The sequence below is a fragment of the Chlorocebus sabaeus genome, chromosome 16, assembly GCF_047675955.1.
Source record: "Chlorocebus sabaeus isolate Y175 chromosome 16, mChlSab1.0.hap1, whole genome shotgun sequence".
Lineage (NCBI taxonomy): Eukaryota > Metazoa > Chordata > Mammalia > Primates > Cercopithecidae > Chlorocebus > Chlorocebus sabaeus.
In genome coordinates this window covers 40,703,222-40,725,813 of record NC_132919.1, presented here as the reverse complement: position 1 = coordinate 40,725,813, position 22,592 = coordinate 40,703,222, and the positions used below count along the sequence as shown (strand labels likewise).

Sequence of the window (22,592 nt, the reverse complement as noted above, 5' to 3'; positions counted from 1 at the left end):
CAGTTTCCTAACCTTTTAAACTGAGCTCAAGTTAATTAAACATTTTTTCAATCACTTTGATGGGGTTATGGAGGGGATGGAAGCGAGGAGAGGGAGGTTGGGGCAGTGAGGAAGCCCCTTGCCACACACTCCTGTGGAAATGAGTATCTGTCCTTCTTGGGAAGAACACCAGCAAGGGAGAGGGGTTGTCCTTGTGAAAGCACCAGATGTGTACTGTGTTAGCACATTAAGTTTGTGAGGCTGGAACATGGATCTGTCTCTGGAAAAGAGAGTGACAGCTGAGGCCAGGGAATGTATTCCACTAGGAAAATCCCACAGGGGCACCAGAGCCTTTCACTCTTGGAGTTGGGATGTAGGAGAAACAAGGCTGGAGATGAACTGGCCACTTCGGGCTTGCACTTCATTGGATGCCTCTCTCCTAGAGAAGGATTGCTCCTGGCTCCTGAGTCGGACCAGGTGGAGAACTGGGTTGAGTTGAGCTCCATAAATCTCTTGGATTTCTCTAATGTTGCTGCTAAGGGATCACCTCAACTAACGCAACTGCCTCTGTTAACCAAATAAACCATGTGTCTGAATTCCCCCACCCCTCGCCTCCACTTCCCCTTGACCACTGACCCAGCCATTGCTGGCCAGAGCCAGAGGCCACTAACAGTTTGAAGGAAAGCTACTCGCTACTAATTAAGCTGGGTTTGGGGACCCAGAGGAAGTAAGGTTTCTTTGGGAGCAGGGACAACTGATATCACCAAGAACTCCGGAGACTGAAGATGGCTCCAGCCCTTTGTGAAGTCACATGAAGAGGGGGTTAAACAACTACCAGGCACAGCAGACCCTTGAAAGGCCAGGCACTGGGGCTGCCTGTGCTCCCTCCTTACCTCCCTTGGAAGAGAAGGAGTGGTGTAGGGCTTCCTGCCCACAGCTCCATGTACCCCCAAGGCCACTAAAGCCTTTCCATAGGGGTGGGGCGGGATAGAATGGGATGGGGGAGGCTGCTACCAGCCCATCCTCCCTTGTCTAAGTCTAGGACTCAATTTCCAGAGAAGGACGAAGTAGCCAAGAGTGTGATAGCAACTCACCCCCTTCCAAAATGGATTAGGTGAACTCATAGAGCCACGTGGCTGCACCGCAGCAGTTAGGAAGGACTGGTCAGACACACATATTGTCCCCAACAGAGGTGACCCTCTGACATTTAGCGCCATCCACAAAAGAGGAGCCCAGGCCCCGCTCCCCGCCCCCCGCCCCCCACCCCCCACCCACAGTCAATTCAGGGAGACTCAATTAACACATCTGTGAATCCTGGGCCTGTTTTTATTTCCTGTAACCAAAGCTGGTTATTTGTTGTATATTTTTAGTGTCATGACCTTTAGTTTTTGGTATGTGGTATGATCTTTTAGCGTAAGTTTGCATTTAAAAGTTATTGATGGGTATCTAATAAAGGCAAAAGTTTGCGGGGTTTTTTTTGTTTGTTTGTTTTTAACGTTTAGCTTTGGAAACAGAAGTTTAAACAGAAAAAAGGTATCTCCGGTCAATGGGCAGTTGGCCCATCTGGCTGCAACCCCTGTGACCACATTTCCCACCATTACCTCAAGAACCCTATGGTACTGTATCAAATCAGCAAGAAGAGTTGTAACCTTGTCCTCTCCCCAGTATCAGGCATGGTTTAGGTGTCAGATTTCCAAAGCTGTGATCTCAGTAGGCTTTTAGCCAGGTGATTTTCATACATATTCAGTAGTGCAATGAAGTCCATCTTTGAAACTCTAGTTAAAACAGTGGAGGAAATCTCATACTTGTCTGACACTTCTTTCTCCTCCCCTCTCCCCTCCATTTTATGTTTTCTTCTGGACATCCTGGCCTTCCCCACCCTGCAGAGCATACCTGGATGTCCAGGCAAGACTGGGCGAAGTTTCTGAGTGGCCCTTTGTTTAGGTGATGTCCTCAGACCTGGACCCCCACCAGCCTCACTCCCCATCCCAACCAGAGATGGCTCACTTCGGATCGAGGGTTGACTACATCTCATCATCTCACGAATCTGCTGTAATATAAGACAACAGCTTTTAAATGTGTATATAACCCATGATTTCGGTTTGTTTTGTTTTGTTTTTCTTGATGGTTTCCCTCTCCCTTCCTCTCTTCCCATTCTCCTTTTAAATCTCTTTGAATCACATTTGGTAGTGATTTTGACTTAGTCCAGTAGTCACATAGCTTTAATATCTAGTTCAAAGCTAACCATAGTATAATTGTTATATTAAGGAGTTATTTTTTCTTAAAAATTTTTTTTTGCTTGTTTTGGTTCTGTTCTCACTTTTAAAGGATGCTGAGATGGTAATATTACTCTCCCTATTTTGGTACCAATTCTGAGACTGTATGAATTTTCAGGTGGAACTTGAGCACACACTGAAGCAAAGTTGTGAAGTGCGGGGCGGGAGGTGGGCATGAGCTTTCTATTTTGCGTTGTAGAAGAAGTGAGATGTAGTAAGCTAATTAACAGACTCTCTAGCAGTTCTTTTTGTGATGTCTCTTTGTTAATCTGAGTCTATCTATTTTCGGCAATAAGGTAAGGACGACAGTGTTTTGGGTGTCCTCCTTTTCTATAAGTGCTTTTTTTCTGTTGAAAGAGGTGATATTATAAGGTTTTTTGAAATTGTGAATTCTAAAAAAGAAATGTTGTAAATACAATTCCATTAACTACATAGAAACTATTAAGAAAGAGAGAATCAAAAATATTTTTGTGAGGGAGTTGGTCCCAGGCAGTTTGATGCTCTGTGGAAGGAGGCGGGAAGGGAACGTTGGCCAAGTCAGTTACTGAGATGAAGATCGCCCAGCTGCCAGGACCACCCCAGGACAAGTTAGAGCACTGTTTAGCTCCTTTGTCTGTGTGATAGACCTAAGAACTGTATTAGTGTTGTACCAGCCTATTAACCTCTTGTCTGTGCACAGCTTCAAATGTTACCGTCTAGTTAGATTTTTATTTAAAATATGAAAAACTGCTTTTCCCAAGACGTTTTTTAAAAACAAAGCTACAATTTTAATATTTAACATATTTAAAGTTTCAAAGCACACCTGTTTGGCTTGGGTAGGGGTGGGGTGGGGGGGATATTCTTTTTCAGTCTTAATTTTTAAATATTTGATCATTTTCTATTGTCCAATCATTTCAGCACCTCCAAAGGTTCCTAGGACACTTTGCCTCTCTTCTCCCCCTGCTCCCCACCCCGCTCCCAGATCTGGGGGCCCATGGGCCAGGAGTGGATAAGCCTGCATTAATACAACCTTTCTCCATTCACTTTCTATTTACAAATTAGGAAAGCAACCTTTTGGTTTATATATTTTTTTTAATACCTCAGTGCTGCAAGTATCACCAGAGAGGCTATGGAAGAATTTTTTTTTTAATTTATTGTAGATGTAAACAGAATTTTAAAAATAAAAAGTATAAACATCACTGCACTGTGACTGGTGGGAAAAACTGACAGTTTCCTCTTTGCACATGTTTAACATTTGGCTGTTATAATATATGGTCCTCGGTTGGGGAAAGATACTTATGATGAAGGATATTTTTTAATTTAACTTTTTTTTAAATATTGGTAATAGGTCGGCAACAGCAACTATAGAAGTACAACTCAATAGATGGCATTAAAACATATTGTAGTGTGGATATATATTTTTTCTTTTTTAAAATGTGATATTGACGTTTTATTAATATTTTTTAAATTGTTACGTTTATAAATTTGGTACTTAAGGCACAGCCAGTATGAGACACTGAATGCGACATTTATTATAAAGAGCTGCTGCACTCCTATTTTTATAAATTTTACTAACAAAGTAGACTAATGTAGACATTCACAGACATGGTAGGGCAAAAGCATCTTCAAACTAAAGACTCCAAAATGCTAACTCAGAAAGAAAGAAAAAAGCCTTTTTCAATTCTAATGAAACAGCAACAACATTTTTTTTCAATTAAAAAAAAAATCATGTTCTTTGTTTTTCTAATAAAATGTTAGGTTGTTTGGTGAGGTTTTTTTTTATTGCTTTTTTCCTTTCTTTGTTTCTTTTCTTTTCCCCCAAACAACCAGATTAAATGCTGAGCGCTTTTAAAATATCAAAACTTGTTCAAGTCGTAAAACAACAAAACAGAAGTTTTATTTAAAAAAAAAAAAAAAAAAGAAAAATTAGTAAATTCCCAGAAATTCAGTGTTTAGACGAGGGAATTTAATTCCTATTTTGTCCATGTTGGTGACGTACTGTACTTCCCTTCCTTTTCTCTGCATCCCCCATCACCTCACAGAAGACTCTTTGTTGATCATTGTATGTTAATAATGTATAAAATGGCTATCTTGTAAGCGTGCTGTCCTGGTACTAGTGTAGCGACTTTTTTTCTCCTCTTTCTTCTAGTACATATTGATAGGTATAACATAATTAAGGTTTAAAAAAATTAGACATAGTTATTCAGATTTAGGACCAGTAAGGATAGAACTTTCTCTTATTTATGAAAAAAAAAAAAAGCTAATAATTTTGGGGCAGTTTTTTCCTTTAATTATTTTTTTCAATTTCAAGTTTAATTTTATTTTAGCTGATCTGATGTGGTTTCAACTAACCCAAGGTCTCACCATGTTAAAATGCCGGCAGACTCTACGGCGTTTTGTAGATCCCCCCCCCCCCCCCCACTGTGAAGGGGTGCCATACTACCTTAAATGCTAATGCTAGATATGCAAAACTGGATTTTTTTAATTTATTTTTTAAAAGAGGGAGGCATGGTATATTAAAATGATTTTACTAAGAGAAAAATATTTTTTTAAGAATGCTCAGAAGAAATTGATAATCTGTGTGAATATGTTTTAGATGTTTATATACCTTTTGAAGAGACCCAGTAGCCCATAGCACAAATCTTGTGGAAATCCGATATGTTTTAATGTGGCTACCTAGGTTTAAGGTTCACGTTAGTCCCCCCATCCATCTAGAAGTCCATTTTGAAAGATTTTTGTAAATTCTTTTAGCACTGATGTTCAGCCTTGTCTTTGTTTCAGTTAAGCTCAATGGCGAACATGGGAACCACCTTTCGCCTTCCCTGGGGGAGAAACCCTCTTGGCTGATGGCTTTTCCCCGGAATTATCAAACAGCCACCGGGTGACTTTCTGGCTTCCAGATCCATCTGCCTGAGACCCCCGAACTCCTCTCCTCCCAAGCAGAGGCGAGTGAGTGGCATTAGCTCCCGGACCCATTCCCGGTTCTAGCTGGGCATGGGGCTGACGGATATGACCAAGCCTTGGTCTGCTCTCTAGCAGCTTCCACAGACTTGGCTCGTGGCCTTCCTCATATCCATTGGGAAAACCAAACAGCCTCGCGCTCTATCCCAGTCGCCCATTAGCTTGATTCAAACGAAGCCCCAACAGGCCTTTGCGTTTTTATCCTTCATAACCTTCATCTTAATTTGAACTTGTAGCTTGGACTTTAAGGTAGCATGGCTCTATTGCTGTCAATTTACTGTTTCACTGCACAGCAATCACAGCCAGTGAATGTTACACACATCTTGCTAGACTAGTATAAAAATCATTGGGTAATTGTTGGTTCTAATGACCTGAAAGGTGTTCAGTTTTTGTTCTTGGTTTTGTTTTGTTTTTGATTTCTTGGGGGTGGGTTTTGCTTGTTGTTCTTTTTCATTTGGGGATTTTGGGGGAAAAAATTTATTTTTGGTTCCAAATAGAAAAACAAAACCTATTTTGATCTTTAGTGCAAACGAGGGCTAGGGACTTAGCCTCCTCCACCACCTCCACACTGCTTCATTCTGCCATTCACTCACTGCAGCATATTCAAGAATAAAGCAATATCGTTTACTACATTTTTTATTGAAGGTCAGCCATGCTTTCTGTATTATATTGCATATGAAATTGTTTACAAAAGAAACACTAACTCATACTTCTCTTTATCGGTTGCAAGTGGCACGCAGGGACAGAGGGAGCGTGGGGGGCTGGTGGGGGAAGGGAGATTTTTTTTTTTTTTCCCTTGAATGTGCTTCACAAGCCAGGCTATCTTCCAAGGGAGGCAGACAGTGGGTAGAGCAGAGGGACTGACTGCAGGCAAGCACATTGAAGAAAGACACTGGCGGGTTTCCCCACCCTCACCCCAAAGCAGAAAACTAGCAGATGTTAGCTCAGCCCTGTCCTGGGCACAGACACTACACAAGGAGACGCTGGAAGTTAAGCAATACTTTAATACTGTAATATGTTTTCTTTTTCTTTTTCTTTTTTTCCACCAAAAAAAAGTAAGTAAACTAAAACACAAAAACATATAAATAAAATCCACCCCTCTTGTCAGGGGCTGGGGGGGCAACCTTAATCCAAACACCTGGCTATCAAATAATCAGAATGTATTGTCTCAGACAGGATTTCAGTTCCGGGAGGCAGGGGCATGATGGGGGAGGGGGCTGGAGGCTGAGAGACAAAAGTTCCAGAGCCTCCCTCGAAGGTTCTCTACTACTGTATTCTGTACATAATGTACCATCCCGTGTGGAATCTGTGAGTGTCCTCTTAAGTAGCGTGGGCTAGCCAATCTGCCGTTCATGGTGTATTGTAAACTCCGAATTCCATATGTAATAGGATGCAAGTCTAAGCGTTTCATGTGGACATAAATGTATCTAAATAAAACTTTCCCTAGCACTGTGGCTGACCTCACCCTTACTTTTATACTTTAGTATGAAACTGATGAGAACTTTGGTAGTGAGTATTTTTTTTATATATATACATATATATGTATCTATCTATATATATATCTCAAGCATCTTTCAGGTCTTTGTGTGTGGCTTTCTTAAAGCCCTGTTGTAAAAAATTACTATGTGGATGGCAGTCTCTCACATCACAGATGTGGAAAGTATAATTTTATATTTGTATTTTCAAATAAATAAGTTTGTGAAAGGTTTCCATCCTCTACTGTGGTCCAGAAATCAATGTGTTTGTCTGACAAAAAAAAAAATAAAATAAAATAAACTGTTTTGAACAGAGTTGTTTGGTATTCTTTCGCTTGCAGAGGAGGGCTGGGCTCCGGGAGACCTGTTGTTTTGCTTGAGCGGGAGAGGATCTCATCAAATCGCACCTGCCACCCTCACCCCTCAGCATGAATGTTGGCCACAGGCCTCCAGCAGGGAAGAAGCCCCTGCCCTGTCCCCAGGGAGCTTGTGGCACCATTTTTATGAAGTGGCAAGAGAGCACTAAGATGGAAGAGCAGATGGGAGAGTGGAGTAGATTAACAGCAGAAGGCACACAGAACCCATGGGTGGACAGGGAATAAACCCCAAAGGTCCTGCAGATCAGAGGACCCAGATGGTGGAAGAACCCATGGGTGGACAGGGAATAAACCCCAAAGGTCCTGCAGATCAGAGGACCCAGATGGTGGAAGGAGCTAAGGGGCTTTCTGGGGTGCTGCCCTCAGTTATCAACAGTGCGTGGGAGAAGGCACCAAACCACATTCCACGACCCTTGAGTAGGGATCTGAACAGGTATCAGACCTCTGCCCTCAAGGAGTTTAAAGTTTTGCCTACTGGAAATCATCAGAATCACAAAACTAAAGATGTAGAGATAGATCATCTGCAATACTTTCCACCCCTCTCTCTACCAAACAAATGAGAGGATACAAAAGAATTGACACCCAGTACATTGAGGGCAAGTCCCAAGACCTGATGTTGACAGCTACAGCATGCTCTGAATCAGTGGATTCCTCAGCTTTGAAGCCCTGGAGAGAAACACCAGGCCAAGAGGTGTGCAAGGGATGAAGCATGGATGAAGGACAATGCCTGCCAGTGTCCCTTAGCTGCTTCCTCAAGGCCCCTAGGAAAGCTGTAGTCTCCAGGACATGGCCTTCTTGGGTCCCTCCTCCAACTTCTTGTCTCCTGCATATAACAAATTTATCTTTTTTGTAAAATGGGCTTTCCAGTGAAAACCAGAAAACCAGCTAGACAAGATTCTTTTAAAAAGCTGAAGCACTAACAATTTTAAGGTATTCCCGCTACACTGGGGTCCTAGAGGAGACAGTAGAAGATGCATTCCTTTATCTGGAGCTGGAGGCAGGAGCACTGGGTTCCAGGTCCACCTCCTATGTGTCCACAGACAGCCCTCCACAGTGTCTCGTTACATTGTTTAAGGGCAGGAGAGAAGAGTATAATCCCTGCTGCCCCACAGAAATGAAAGACCAATGGGAGCTGACGTGAGAAATCCCTTTTAGGAATTCTGAGAGAAGTGAGCCAGACACATGAGGCCGGCCATTGTGGCCATCTTCCTCATCCTGATTGCTCAGCTCAAAGAAGGGGGAGGCCCAAACCCAGCCCAGGAGCCTAAGGAGAGACAGAGCAGGGAACAGGAGCACCAACTGTATGACCAGTGGATCATACATATGCCCTGGTTAGTCCCACATGTGCCACATGACTATCTACATTGTAACGGTCAAATAAGGTGGATAATTTGCCCATGGTTGTACAACTGCAAAGTGGCAGAATGAAACCCTATCTCCAATACATCCTGCTGCCCCTGGGTTCAAGCCTGGTGACAAATATCAGCATCAGTGTTGAGTGTGCCTGGGAGGGTGGGAGTGAGTCTTCTAACCTAAGTGCCTACCTGAGTCAACAAAATGCACCAAAAAAAGGCAGGACAATACCAAGCTAGAGAACAACAAACTTTCCTGTTTTAATGTTTCACGGAGAAAAAAAAAAAAATAGAAAACAAATCAGCAAAAACTAGAAGGAAAAAGAAGAAACAACAATGTAAAATAAATAATACACAAAGTAGGACAGAAAGAATGAGATCAATTGAATCTACCGTTATCTAAATATGAATGGGTTGAATTTTCTATCATTACAAAATAGATGTGTTTAGAAAAAACAAAACCCAGTTATGTGCTAGGTATAGAAACACACTTAAAGTGATGAAAATGGCTAACAATAAAGGGGTGACAAAGAGAAAATAGGCAAATACAAAAAACAAGGGTGAGAATTGAAATGTCAGTATCAGAGTGGAATTTAAGGTTAAAAATACTCCACAGCATATTATGTAATGACAAAAGACACAATCTATTAAGAAGATATAGTGGCAGTAAACTCTATGTCCCAATTATCAGAGGAACTGAATACTTTAAATCAAAAGCCACTAGAAATTCAGGGAACTTGATAAAAAGTAAAAATACAATTACAGAAATTAATATACCTCTCTTAGAACTAGATATAATCAATAGACAAAAAATAAAGACATAGAAGAATTGAATAATGCAACTAGTAAACCTGATGTGATGGCTCTATATAACCTGATCTGATGGCTCTTTGAATAGAGGTTGCACATTTTTTTTGGTTAATATTCATGGAACATAAAAATCAAATAAATTTTGGCCAGCAGCACCCCCACCCCAAAAAAATTTTAGAAATGAATAATTAACATGTGACTATAAATATTGTAACTGTGTAAAAATTAAGAAACATTCTGTTGGATCAGAGAGAAAAGTTAAAGAAGATTGCAAACTGCCAAAAAGCAACAGAAAACACACATTATACCCAAACTTGATAGCGTATAGCCAAAGCTGTACTCAGAGGAAAAATGTAAACTTTAAATGCCTTCAGATGGAATTTTTTTGGGGGTGAAGGAATATATTACTTATTCTCCTTAATAAGGTAGCAAATAGCAACCAAAAAAAAAAATACTAGAAAAAGAAATTGATAAATAAAAGTTGAAAGCGATAGAATAGAAAACATAAGTCCAAAAACTGTATGTTTATAAACAGTAATAAAATAGACAAACTCCTCTGAATAAAGGAGAAATGAGCAAAAATATACAATATGAAGAATATGAAAGGAGATAACAGAGAAAAGCATGAATATTGACAACAAACCAAAAAATTCAGGGGAATCAGAAAATTTCCTAGCAAATGTAAATTACAAAAACTAGTAAGAAGTGGAAAACCAGGATAAACTTATTATCATAAAAGATACTGAAATGATAAATAAAGATATACTGAAAAATAGACTGGATCCAAATGAGTTTTATCTAACTAATAATTCCAGTACCATTTAAACTATTCCAGATGATAGAGAAGTATGGAAAGAAAGCTTTCCTGTTTTATAAAACACATGGCTTTGATGTCAAAATCCAATACAGTAATAAAACAAAAAATGTATCTACAGACTTAGGAGCTCAGATGTAAAATTTTGAAATATGATTTTAGCTAGTAGAATTCTACAGTATATCAAGAGTGTAATTTAATATGGCCAAGCAGGACTTCTTTCAAGAATTCAAGGACACTTCAACATCAGGAAATCTGTCAACATCTGTTTTACTAGCAAACTAAAGGAGGAAAACCATATGACCATAATAATATATGCTGATAAAGTATTTGAAAAATATAGCAGCTTTTTCCAATAACACCATGGAAAGTTGAAACAGAAAACACTGTTTACCAAAAGACTATTAATATTTGCCAAACCAACATTAATTATTCTAAATTGTGAAACACAAAACCTATTTCTGTTAAAATAAGGAACTTGTTGTAGTGGTGCTGCTGTCACTATTATTACCTTAAACCTTCTAAAAAATAAGGTAACAAAAGACATAAACATTGGGAGGAAAAGACAAAGATGATTTTATTTCTAGAAATTTTAGAAGACTGCAGTAAAAGAAAATGAATACAGAAAAATTGCTACTAAAATTCATGAAAACTTTGGCAGGATGGCTGGATGTAAGATAAATATACAAAAACCACTAGGCCTCCTCCTCTCCAGTAATAAGCACTTAGTAATGGAAATAGGAAAAAAATATTTAAGGATAAACTTTATAAGAGAGGTATATGCATTATAATAATGGTTGAATTCCCCATCACTAGGAAAATTATGGACTAACATATCAATATACATCATATCATAGAAAATTAGGCTGCCATTAGAACAGGTAACCCCAGACTCTAACAAGTGGCTTGAAGAAATTTATGAAGCACAGTTGAATAAGGTAAAATATCTTTGAAAAATACATATATATGTATGTGTATGTATAAATGTACACATACACAAATTAAAACTCCTACATATGTATATATGTGAAGATACATATGTGTATATACATCACATGTATGATGACATGGGCACAAAGAAAAGGGTACACTCCAGGTTGTTTACATGGGCTCCTGGGATGTGGGGCTGAGAAATAAGACAAGTGGGAGAGGGGAATAGGAAGAGGTGACATGCCAAAAAATACATGTTTAAAGATTTCACTGAAAATTCTGTAAGATAAAATTTAAAAAAAATTTTAAGTGTGACTATATGAAAATAAAAATTTTAAAACAAAAGTATTTTTAAAAGAGCTGGGATCCACATTCCAGTAATAATAATTACATCTTGACTGGTGAAATGGGGAAGAGGTAAGTGGTCAAAGAGAATTCTGGCTTTTCCTGTCCTTTTTAATTTTTCAAAAGAAGTGTGAATTTGTGTATTCAGTTGAGATAAAATTAACTTTAAAATTAGCTTTCTAAAAAAGGGAATACAAGAACATCTGGGAAGAGAGAATCAATTGTATGCAGTGATATGTGGGTTTTCTCTTATTTTTTTTTTATTATACTTTAAGTTCCAGGGTACATGTGCTTGTTAATAGTACGTTCTCTCTCTCTAGATTTTAAAAGAAAAAATATGTTTCACTTTTTCATTTACAAAGTATTTCCACTTTTTAAATAATAAAATATGAACTGAGTTAGTAAAAAAAGAAAAGGGTAAGCAATGATTTTGATAGAAGGAGCGAAAGGTAGCTAAGAGCATGCCAAAAGAGTCCTGTGGTCAGGAAGCTGCAGGGACAGTGATATCCCTCTGGGAGAACCTGGTTTCATGTAAGCACTAAATACAATAGGTTCACGGCCACAATCCTTCCTACCTTCCAAAGACAATAATACATCTTTTAAATCAGATACATTGAGGTATAAAATTACATATAATGCAGTGCATCCATTTTAAGTGCACAATGCCATGAGTTTTGACAAATGTATACTATACACCTGTTTAACTCCCTGCATAGTCAAAATAGAGAACCTTTCCATCACTTCAAAAATTCTCTTGAGCTCCTTACTGGCATCCCTGATCCCAGACAATAACTGACCTACTTTTAGTCACTATAGCTTAGTTTTGCCTATTCTAGAGTTTCATATAACTTGAATCAAACAGGACGGATTCTTTGTGTCTGGTTTCTTTTGCTCAGCATGCATTTTCAGATTCATCAATGTTTTGTGTGTCAATACTTATTTTTATTGCTGAGTTAGTTTTCCATTATATAGATATACCCAATTTGTTTCCAGTTTTTGGCAATTATATGTAAAGCCACTATAAACATTCATGGACAGGTTTTTGGTGAATATAATTTTTCATTTCTTTTGGGTAAATAGGACAAAGACATTGGGTCATATGACGAGCACGTATTTAACTTTAGCCAACCTGTTTTCCAAAGTGACTGCAATATTTTGCATTCCCGCTAGACATTTTTCAGAGTTCTGGTTACTTTGTATTCTTGTTAGCACTTGGTATTGTTAGGTTTTTGTTTTTCTAGTCATTCTAATGAATTTGTAGTAGTATCTTATTGTGATTTTAATTCGTATTTCTCTAATGAGTTATGACGTTGGGCATCTTTTTGCATCTTATCAACATTTGGTTATCTTCTTTGATGAAGTATTTGCTCAAATCTTTTGCCCAAATTTAAAATTGGGTAGGGTGGGCATGGTGGCTCATGCCTGTAATCTCAGCACTTTTGGAGGCAAAGGCAGGAGGATCACTTGAGGCCAGGAGTTCAAGATCAGCCTGAGAAACATAGTGGACCCTATCTCTACAAACAAAATACAAAAATTAGCTGGTCATTGCAGTGTGCGCCTGTAGTCCCAGCTACTCAGGAGGCTGAGGTGGGAGGATAACTTGAACCCAGGAGGCTAAGCCTGCCGTATGCCAAGATTGTACGACTGCACTCCAGCCTAGGTGACAGAGCAAGACCCTGTCTCTCTACATTTTTTTTGATTGGACTGCTTGTTAACATATTAAATTTTAAGAGTATATATTCTGAATACAAGTTCTTTATCAAATATGTGCTTGCAAATATTTTTCCTAGTCTTTGGCTTTTCTCTTTATTCTCTTAATGTTTTTCAAATAGCAAAAGTTCTTAATTTTTATGAAATCCAATTTATAAATCTTTTAAAATGGATTGTTCTTTTAGTGTCATATCTAAGAAATCTTTGTCTAATTCAAGACACAATAATTTTATCCTGTATTCTCTTCCACAAGTTTTATAGTTTTGCATTTTTCTTTTAGGTCTGTGGTCCATTTTGAGTTAACATTTATGTATGGTGTGAGGTATGGGTTATGGTTTTTCTTTTATTCTACATATTGAACTCCAATTGTTCTAGCACCATTTGTTGAAAAGAATATCCTTTCTCTATTAAATTGAATTGTGTTGTACGTTTGTCAAAAATCAGTTGACTCTTTGCGTGGGTCTTTCTGAATTCTCTGTTCTATACCACTAATCTATTTCTCTCTCTCTCTTTCTCTGTCTCTCTCTCTCTCTCTCTCATCTATCTATCTATCTATCTATCTATCTATCTATCTATCTATCCATCCATCCATCTATCTATCTATCTATCTATCTATCTATCTATCTATCTATCTATCTATCTATCTATACCTACCTATATATCTATCTATATTGCCATACCACACTGTTTTGGTTGTATCTTTATACTAAGTATTGCCATCAGGTAGAGTAAACCCACCAACTTTGGTCTTTTTCAGTGTTGTTTTTGGCCACTGTAGTTCATTTGTTTTCCATATACATTTTGGAATGAGCTTGTTGATTTTTACAAGATAATGTGGCTAGGGTTTTAATTGTAATTGTGTTAAATCTATGGATCAAATTTAAGATAATTGACATTTTAGCAAGATGGAGTTTTATAATCTATACACAAGGGACATTTTTCTGTTTAACTTTATGTCATCAATGTTTTGTAGTTTTCAGCATATAGACCTTGAACATAATTTGTTGGACATAATTCATGTTTTTCTGTGCAAGTCTAAAGGGTACTTAATTTTTTTAAATTCCAATTGTTCATTGCTCATGTATAGAAATACAGTTGAACTTTGTATTTTGACCTTCAGCCTTGTTAAACTCCCTTATTAATTCTGGCAACTTTTTTGTAGATTCACTGGGACTTTCTATGTAGATAATCATACTGTCTGAAAATAGTTTCATTTCTGTCTTTTGTTAAGCTGTAAGTCTTTTATTTATTTTTCTTGCCTTATTCACTGGCTAGGAGCTCTAGTACAATATTGAACAGGAATGTCAACAGCAAATATCCCTGACTCATTCCCTATCTTAGAGGTAAGTGGACAGTCTTTTATCATTAAGTATGATGTTAGCTGTAAGTTTTTGTCAATATCTTTTATTGAGTTAAGGAGTTCCATCCTATTCCTAGTTTGCTAAGAGCATGTATGGATGCTGAGAGCGTGTATGCATCATAAATGGATGTTTAATTTTGTCAAATGTTCTTTGCATATATTGAAATGGTCGTACTGTTTTTATACTTTAATCTGCTGATATTGTGATTATATTAACTAAGTTTTAAATGTTGAACCAGCCTTGCATTCCCAATATAAGCCCTCTGGGTCATGATATATTATCCTTTTTATATATTACTAGATTCCATTTGGTAATATTTTCTTAAGGATGTTTGTGTCTATGTTACTTTGTACTGTTATTTTCTTTCAATTTATTTGGTATCAGAGTAGTGATGGCCACATAAAATGAGTTGAGAAATAGTTCTTTCTCTTTATTTTTAAAAAAGTTTATATAGAATTAGTATTATTTTTTCCTTTGGCCCAATAGTAATTCATATTAGACAATCAATTATGTTTTAGAGGGAATGAAAATAAGGGGAACACCCTTTCATACGTACCTTTATTTTAACCATTTTCAGTCATCTTCATTTCTTTGTGTAAATCCAAGTTTTCTTTGGGTATCTTATTTTTTCCACCTGAAGAACTTCCTTTAACACTTTTTGTAATGCAAATCTGCTGGTAATTAATTTTTGGTTTTTATTTGTCTGAAAAACTATTCATTTCTCTTTCACTTTTGGAAGATACTTTTGCTCGGGATAGGATTTTGTGTTGACAGGTTTTGTTTTGTTTTGTTTCCTTTCAGTACTTTAAAGATGTCACTCCATTGTCTTCTGGCTCACATAATTTTGATGCTAAATCTACTGTTATTTTTTTCTTAATTTTACCCTATCTCTCTTTATCCTATCTTTGCTTTTCAACAGTTTGATTATGATATGTCTAGATGTATGCATGGGCTTTTTTTTTTTTCTCTTTGTTTTATCTCTTTGTTTAGTTTATTCTGCTTGAGATTCTTTGAACTTTTTTCTGTGGTTTCATGTCTTTCGTTATTTTGGAGACATTCTCATCCATTATTTCTTCAAATATTTCCTCTGTCCCATTCTCTTTCTCTTCTCTTTCTGGGATTTCAATTACACAATGTTTGACCATTTGGTATTCTTCCACACCTCTTGGGTACTCTTTTTTTAACTCTTTTTTTCTCTTTGTATTTAATTTGTTCAATTTCTACTGTCCTATTTTCTTTTTTCTTTTTTTTTTTTTGAGACAGAGTCTCACTGTTGACCAAGCCGGAGTGCAGTGGTGCGATCTTGGCTCACTGCAACCTCCACCTCCTGGGTTCAAGCGATCATCCCACCTCAGCCTGCCAAGTAGCTGGGATTGCAAGCGTGTGCACTACACCTGGCTAAATTTTGTATTTTTAGTAGAGATGGGATTTCACCATGTTGGCCAGGCTGCTCTCACACTCCTGGCCCACCTGCCTCTGCCTCCCAAAGTCTATTGACCTATTTTCAAGTTCACTGATTCCTTCTTAAATTGTATCAAGTTTACGGATCAGCTAGTTAAAAGTATTTGTCTCTGTCACTTTTTTCTCCTAGCATTTCTGTTTGACTCTTTCTTGTAGTTTCCCTCTCTCTGCTAAAATTCTACATCTATTCATGTATGTTGTTCATCTTTTCCACTCTAGCCTTCAATATAGTAAGCATAGTTACTCTAAGTTTCCTATGTGATGGCTTCAACATCTGGGTCATATTTGAATCTGGTTTTGTTGACTGCTTTGTTTCTTGACAGTGGGTTGTTTGTCTTGTGTTTGGTGTCTCATGACTTTTGATTGAAAGCAAAACATCTTTAGAACAGTAAAGGCTGTATTAAATATGCATGCCTTTTTTTTCTGCTAGGCAAGGGATCTGCAAACTATGGTCCTTGGGCCAAATCAGGCCTATTGCCTATTTTTGTATGGCCTATGAGTTAAGAATGGTTTTTATATATTTAAATGTGTCAAATGGATATCAAAAGAAGAATAGTAATTATGCAACATAAGACAATTATATAAAACTCAAATTTCAGTGTCTGTAAATAAAGATTTATTGGAACATAACCGTGTTCGTTCATTCACATATTGTCTATAGCTGCTTTCATGCTTCAGCAGCAGAGTTGAGTAGTTGCAACAGAGCCCACATGGTCCACAACACCTAAAATATTTGCTGTGTACTGGTCCTTTGTAGACAAAGTTTGCCTCTTGATATGGGTGGTTGAGTCGATCTAGTCAGAAGTTGACTTGGATTTGGGTTTTGCTGCTCTAGGTTTGGGTTTTGTCTTCTGTGCCCCACCAGCTTTAAATTCCTCTAGCATTTTCTTATTCTTAAGGTGGAGGCTGAGTTGCCAGAGGGTTTTTCTCAGTGTTTCTGCGTCACTCTTAGCCTTAGGCATTCCTTGTGTGCCTGTGCCTTAGTCCTGTCCCTGGGTGTTGTGATCTGCCCCTCTCCCAGCAGAAGGAGATTCCTCTTAGTCTGGTCCCAGATGGTTTCCTTCCCTCCTCCTGAAAGGTAAGGCTTTTGTTACATAGAGGACAAAACTCAGTGTAAGTTCCATGTTTTTCCAGGCTTTGGGGAAGGGAGTAATTAACAGTTTTGCCACTTTTTGGCAAAATACCTTTTTTTAGAAGGCTAAGCGCAAATAAAATGAAGACATACATTGAAAGTATGTTCATGCTAAACCTATCAAAGATCTGTACAACACTCTGTAGGAGTAGGCAGACTAAAGTAGCTCATCAGTACACAACATGGCCTTAGAATCCCTGGCCCCTTTTTGGTTTAACCAGACTTAAGTTCCATGAACTTCTTGGCTTGATAGGTTAACTGCTGTCCCAGACATCTAGTTGCTTAACCCATCCCTGGTCCTAACCAACATATACATCCTCAGGTTCAGCGAGTACTATGCCAATGTTTAAGAATAATTAATAACTCATGCAATGAGTATGTGAATTTGCACTAAACGTAAGTGCTATAATTATGTCAAATCAAAAGCTGAGCATAGAACATAGAAAATCTTTGGGGAGATAAATTGAACCCTTTGGTTTCATTGAGGAAAAATCACCAAAACACAGCATGTCATAACTGAAAAAAACCCTTGAGAACATCTGGTTTACCTGCTTCCCTTAACCAATGAGATAACCAAGGCTCAGAGAAAAGTAACATGAGAAAGGTCACATAGCAAGTTAATAATGTGGGAAGGATTACCTTTTGAATTAGAAGTAGGGAGGAGGCAGGGAGCCTGTGGGTCTTTGTGGAAGGGGGTGGCGTATTGGGAGGAAGAGTCCCAGGCCTGCTTCTATTTCTAACTAACTGTGTGGCCTAGCTAGTGAGTGTGACTCAGTCTCCCTCTCTGCCATCTATCTGCCCCGCCCCTTTCCTGGGAACTATATTAGCTGAGAGGTGTAATGGCACTTCATTAAGACCTTGGGGGAGCTGTGCTACAGGGATCCTGCAGTCACCCAGGACTTGCTTTCCTCCATTTTCTGAAGATAAGGCTCAGGGCACAGCCCGATGCAGTGAGGCAAAGAAAACAGGTACAGAGTGCAGCTCCTCAGCCTGAAGGTTCCTGCCCTTGTCTAGTATAGGCACCATCTCTTCCTGTCTTTCCCATAGCTTCTGGATCAGTCAGGGTCTCATCAGGAAACCAGAAGAAGAGCTCTCTGTGAACAGAGATAAATTAACATAAGGACTTGATTAAAAACCTCTGAGGGGCATCACAGGGGTGATTCTAAGGATACCCCCTATGTTAGTCTGTTGTGGTTTCCATAACAAAATACCATACCCTGGGTGGCCTAAACAACAGACAGTTATTTTCTCATAGTTCTAGAAAATGGAAGTCCAAGATCAGGGCGCTGACTGATCTGGCTTCTGGTGAGGGCTCTCTTCCTGGCTTGTAGATGACCACCTTTTCCACTGTTTCCTCACATGACCTCTCCTCACTGTGTGTGTGTGTGATGAGAGAGAGAGAGAGCTCTCTGGTGTCTTATAGGAACACTAATCTTATTGGATCAGGGTCCCACCCTTACGACCTCATTAACCTTAGTTTCTTCCTTGGAGGCTTCACCTCCAAATACAGCCACACTGGGGATTAGGGTTTCAACACAGGAATTTGGGGAGACATGAACATTCAGTTCCTAACACTCCCCTAAAAAAGCTGGAGACTGGAACCTATTATCGCTACTAGGTGAAGACCCACTGCTGAGGCATGCTGCCTGGAACAGTAAGTAGACAGAAGAAGGATGTCCTTCCTCCCTCCTCCTGCCATGTTGGGAGAGCCTGGCATGGATCCAGCTGGCAAAGTGGCAATGTCACAGCATGTGGCATCCACAGCATGTGGAAGGCTGAGTGTGGAGCTGAGAGGAACCCTCTCCAGCCAAGACAGACCATGGAACCAGAGCAATCAAACATTTATTGAGTACTTATTATGTAAGATAGTAAAAGTCACATTCACTCCCCAGGATTACCTAAAATCTTGAAAGTCATATTAAAGGTTTTAGAATTAGGGCTGGGCTCAGTGATTCATGCTAGTAATTCCAATGTTTTGGGAGGCCAAGGCAGGAGGATCGCTTGAGGAGTTCCAGGCTGCCTGGGCAACATAGCAAGACCCCTATCTCTACAAAAAAATTAAAAATTAACCAGGCATGCAAGCAGGTGCCTGTAGTTCCAGCTACTTGGGAGGCTGAGGCAAGAGGATCACTTGAGCCCAGGAGTTCAAGGCTGCGGTGAGCTACAATGGCGCCACTGCACTGCAGCCTGGGCCACAGAGCAAGACCTTATCTCTAAAAAACAAACAATTTTAAAAATAAATAAAGAATTCGGCATTTGGTCAGTGGACACTGGGGTAATATGGATTTGAGTAAAGGGGTGATGTGATCAGCTGTCCTTTCTTCCTTCACCCAGTCCTACCCATCCTTCTTCCCCAAACTGTTGGCACACCCCAGACTCTCCTCTTTTACACTGCATACCTTCTCTGCTCATTTGATATACATTAGCAATTTAATACGCAGCATGATGAGCTTAGGAGAATATTCCATGGGACCAGAGCTATCTCTGCAGCTTCACTGTCAGCCAGGGAGGGGTTGTCAGGTTTAGACCATGGAAGGTCCTTAGGGGATGTGGTGAGAGTGAGATGGGAAGTGCCTGGTCAGACCCACCCCATCAACAGCCTGTCTTCATCTTCGCCAGCAGGACACACACACACACATGCGCACGCACACACACACACACTCTCCTCACACATGCACAGTCAAATCCTCTCATTTGCACACTCCGACACTCACACTTACCCACACTCCCTTGTGCCCTCACAGTCTCACACTCACCCTCTGAGACTCACACCCCTCACACACTCTACACACTCACTTGGCCCTATGCACACTCACTTTACTCCCACTCAGCCCTCTCACTCATACCCATGGCCACTCCCACTCCCACGTTCTCACAGCTTCACGCACTCCTGCTCAGTCTTCACCCACGCTCTCTCCCACTCACTCATAGACACTCATTCTCTCACACTCTTGCTCTCACATTTACCCTGCCATTCCCACATTCCCACTGCTTCCCTCACACTCCCACCCCCTTGAAGTCATCCTACCCATCATTCAGTCACTGCTGTATTAGTCCATTTTCACGCTGCTGATAAAGACATACCCAAGACTGGGTAACTTACAAAGAAAAAGTTTTAATGGACTCACAGTTTCACGTAGCTGGAGAGGCCTCACAATCATGGTGGAAGGTGAAAGGCACATCTTACATGGTAGCTGACAAGGGAGAATGAGAGCTAAGCAAAAGGGGTTTCCCTTATAAAAACATCAGATCTCCTGAGACTTATTCACTACCATGAGAAAAGTACGGGGGAAACCGCCCCCATGATTCAATTATCTCCCACTGGGTCCCTCCAACAACACGTGGGAATCATGAGAGCTACAAATTCAAGATGAGATTTGGGTAGGGACACAGCCAAACCATATCACTCAGGCACCTGCACCCCTGCCTCATGCCCACTTTGAATCATACCCACCCACACGCCTTCACTCCCTCCCTCACTGCCTCCCACACTCAGGCTGTCACACTTGCTTACTGTTATCACACATTGCCACACTCTCCCACAGACAACCGCTCAGCAGGATTCTGCCCTCCCACATTCCTGTCATCCTGCTCTTCTTCAGGACTCTCTTCCTCACTCAGCAAATCAACAGACACTGGACCAGCCTCTTAGGCTGAGGACAGACCAGGAGGAACTTGCTGTCTCCACCCACCTTCTGAGCAGGACAGCTCTGCCTGCTTCTGGTTGGGTGTGAAAAAAGGACAATGTACAGCAGCAAAGAAGGCAGACACGTCCCATCTACTGTCAAGGACCCTCCTCCCTCCCTTGCTCGCTTTCCCTACCCACATGCTGTGGGTGTTCCAATAGGGAGCACCTTTCCTCAGTGACTCCCTAGCATCCCTGCCTCTGCTGTGTGAGGTTGAACCTCCCTCTCTTCACTTCTGCCTTCTCTCAGCTCCCAAGACACCTCCAGTGTCATCTGGTAACATGACCCCAGTAGCAGGCCTGTTTTTCCTTTGATCTCTGTCTTGCTCTGAATATCCCTACAAAAGCCTTTTGTGTGAAGTGCAGGGTGCGCCTTCCATGACTGCTTGCTGGGCCTTCCGCCATCTTGGGTTTATTCTTATGGGTCTAGGCTGCCCTCTTACATGCTCTCTTGAGTTTGTGGCCCTCTTTCCATCTCCTATCAATACTCCTTATTGCCTTTTTATGTATTCAGTTGAATGGGTAATACAGTCAAGTCATGTGTTTCAAAATTCAAAAGATACAAGGAGTAAAGTTCCCTTCTCTCTCCGTCCCTCAGCAGCATAGTTCCTCTCCTCAGAGGCAATTGTTCTCTTCAGTTTCTTGTAAAAGATTCTAGAACTAGATACAAGAACTGTGTGTGTGTGTGTGTGTGTGTGTGTGTGTATGCGTGTATGTGAAGGTGAGAAAGGTCTTACCAATGCACTTCTGATTGGGCCACTCTCAAATGACCCTAATGAGGAAGAGGCAGGAAGAGAGAGAGATTGAGAGGGAGAGAGAGAGAGTGTGTGTGTGTGTGTGTGTGTGTGTGTGTGTGTGTGTATGTGTATACGTAAGCTCATTCAGCCATCACTGGAACCGTGAGGGACACTCTCCGCCTCTTCCTCACTAGGGTCATTTTAGAGTGGCCCAATCAGAAGTGCATTGGTAAGACCTTTCTCACCTTCTCACGCCATCCTCCCTTTCAGAATCTTGTCGTGTGAAGGAATAACTATATATTATTTTCTGAATGTCTTGCACTCTGCCTCCCTCAAGTCTAAGAGATACTTCCACGTGCTAAACCTCCGTGCAGTGTTATAAAGGGTATAATATTATACCCTTTCCCTCAAGATTCTTATCACTTCCAGTTGGCCGGTCAGTTCTTTGATGGTCAGAATTGATTTCAGAGTGGCTGATCCACTGGTCATTTTCTCTACCCCCCGGGAGATTAAATTGTTGGGCAAGTCAAAAGCAATAGTCCAAATGGATGCCTCTGTGAGGGCATCCCTGTGTCTGCTGATGTCCTTTGCCAACCCTCCAAAGGTGGATAAGGGCCAAGGAGCCACCCTCCCCCTCCCCATGGAACAGGGGACGGGGCACATGGCCACATCAGCCAGCCTGGCTGTCCTGCTGCCCTCACCACCCTCGCCACCCCTCCCGCAGGTCTCTCTGGTTAATTGCCAGGACACATCAGTGGGCAGTCTCTGAGGAAGGAGCAGGCGGGCCAGCCCACAGCATCCCAGCTCAGTAATCATCGCTGATTAAAAACTAGTTACAAAGCAATGAAGATGGAATCCTGCATTAACCAAATGACCCCGTCCATGGCCAAGCCCAGATAGATGGGAGTGATTATGAAAGCATCACTCACAATGTCGGCAAACGTTAACGGCTGTTCGAATTTCCGGGAGATTTACGGGGTAGTGACAGCATTTGGCTGGATGGGACTCTGGCTTTTTGCTTCATTCCCAGATGTGCCTGTGTGTTTATGGGCTCCTGTGGACTCACAGCCTATTCAAAGTGGTCTAGCTCAGCTGTGCTTTTACGTGGATTTAATCTGAATATGCTAGCTTGTGTAAAGTAGAAATGTATTGTATTGCCAATTTTCAGAGAATCTGAATTAGCTCAGCTATTCTGAACATAATTTAAT

General features: G+C 40.3%; 1 protein-coding gene and 1 non-coding gene across 8 annotated transcripts in view; one reads left to right on the top strand and one right to left on the bottom strand.

Annotated features, from left to right (window-relative positions):
• MSI2 (musashi RNA binding protein 2) overlaps positions 1-6,981 on the top strand; it is a 431,124-nt gene extending 424,143 nt beyond the window's left edge. For all 7 annotated transcript variants that reach the window (XM_008011355.3, XM_008011353.3, XM_008011352.3 and 4 more), the window contains one exon: positions 1,866-6,981. Coding sequence is in view for 1 of the 7 variants with exons in the window: in XM_008011352.3 (XP_008009543.1) it covers positions 1,866-1,907 (42 nt within the window). In the remaining 6 variants the exon portion in view is untranslated. The remainder of the gene's footprint in view (positions 1-1,865) is intronic.
• A 920-nt stretch (positions 6,982-7,901) lies between these two features.
• On the bottom strand, positions 7,902-7,966 carry LOC119622212 (U7 small nuclear RNA). The gene has a single exon (XR_005238883.1). It is a non-coding gene; the product is annotated as a U7 small nuclear RNA (small nuclear RNA).
• Positions 7,967-22,592: the final 14,626 nt, after the last annotated feature.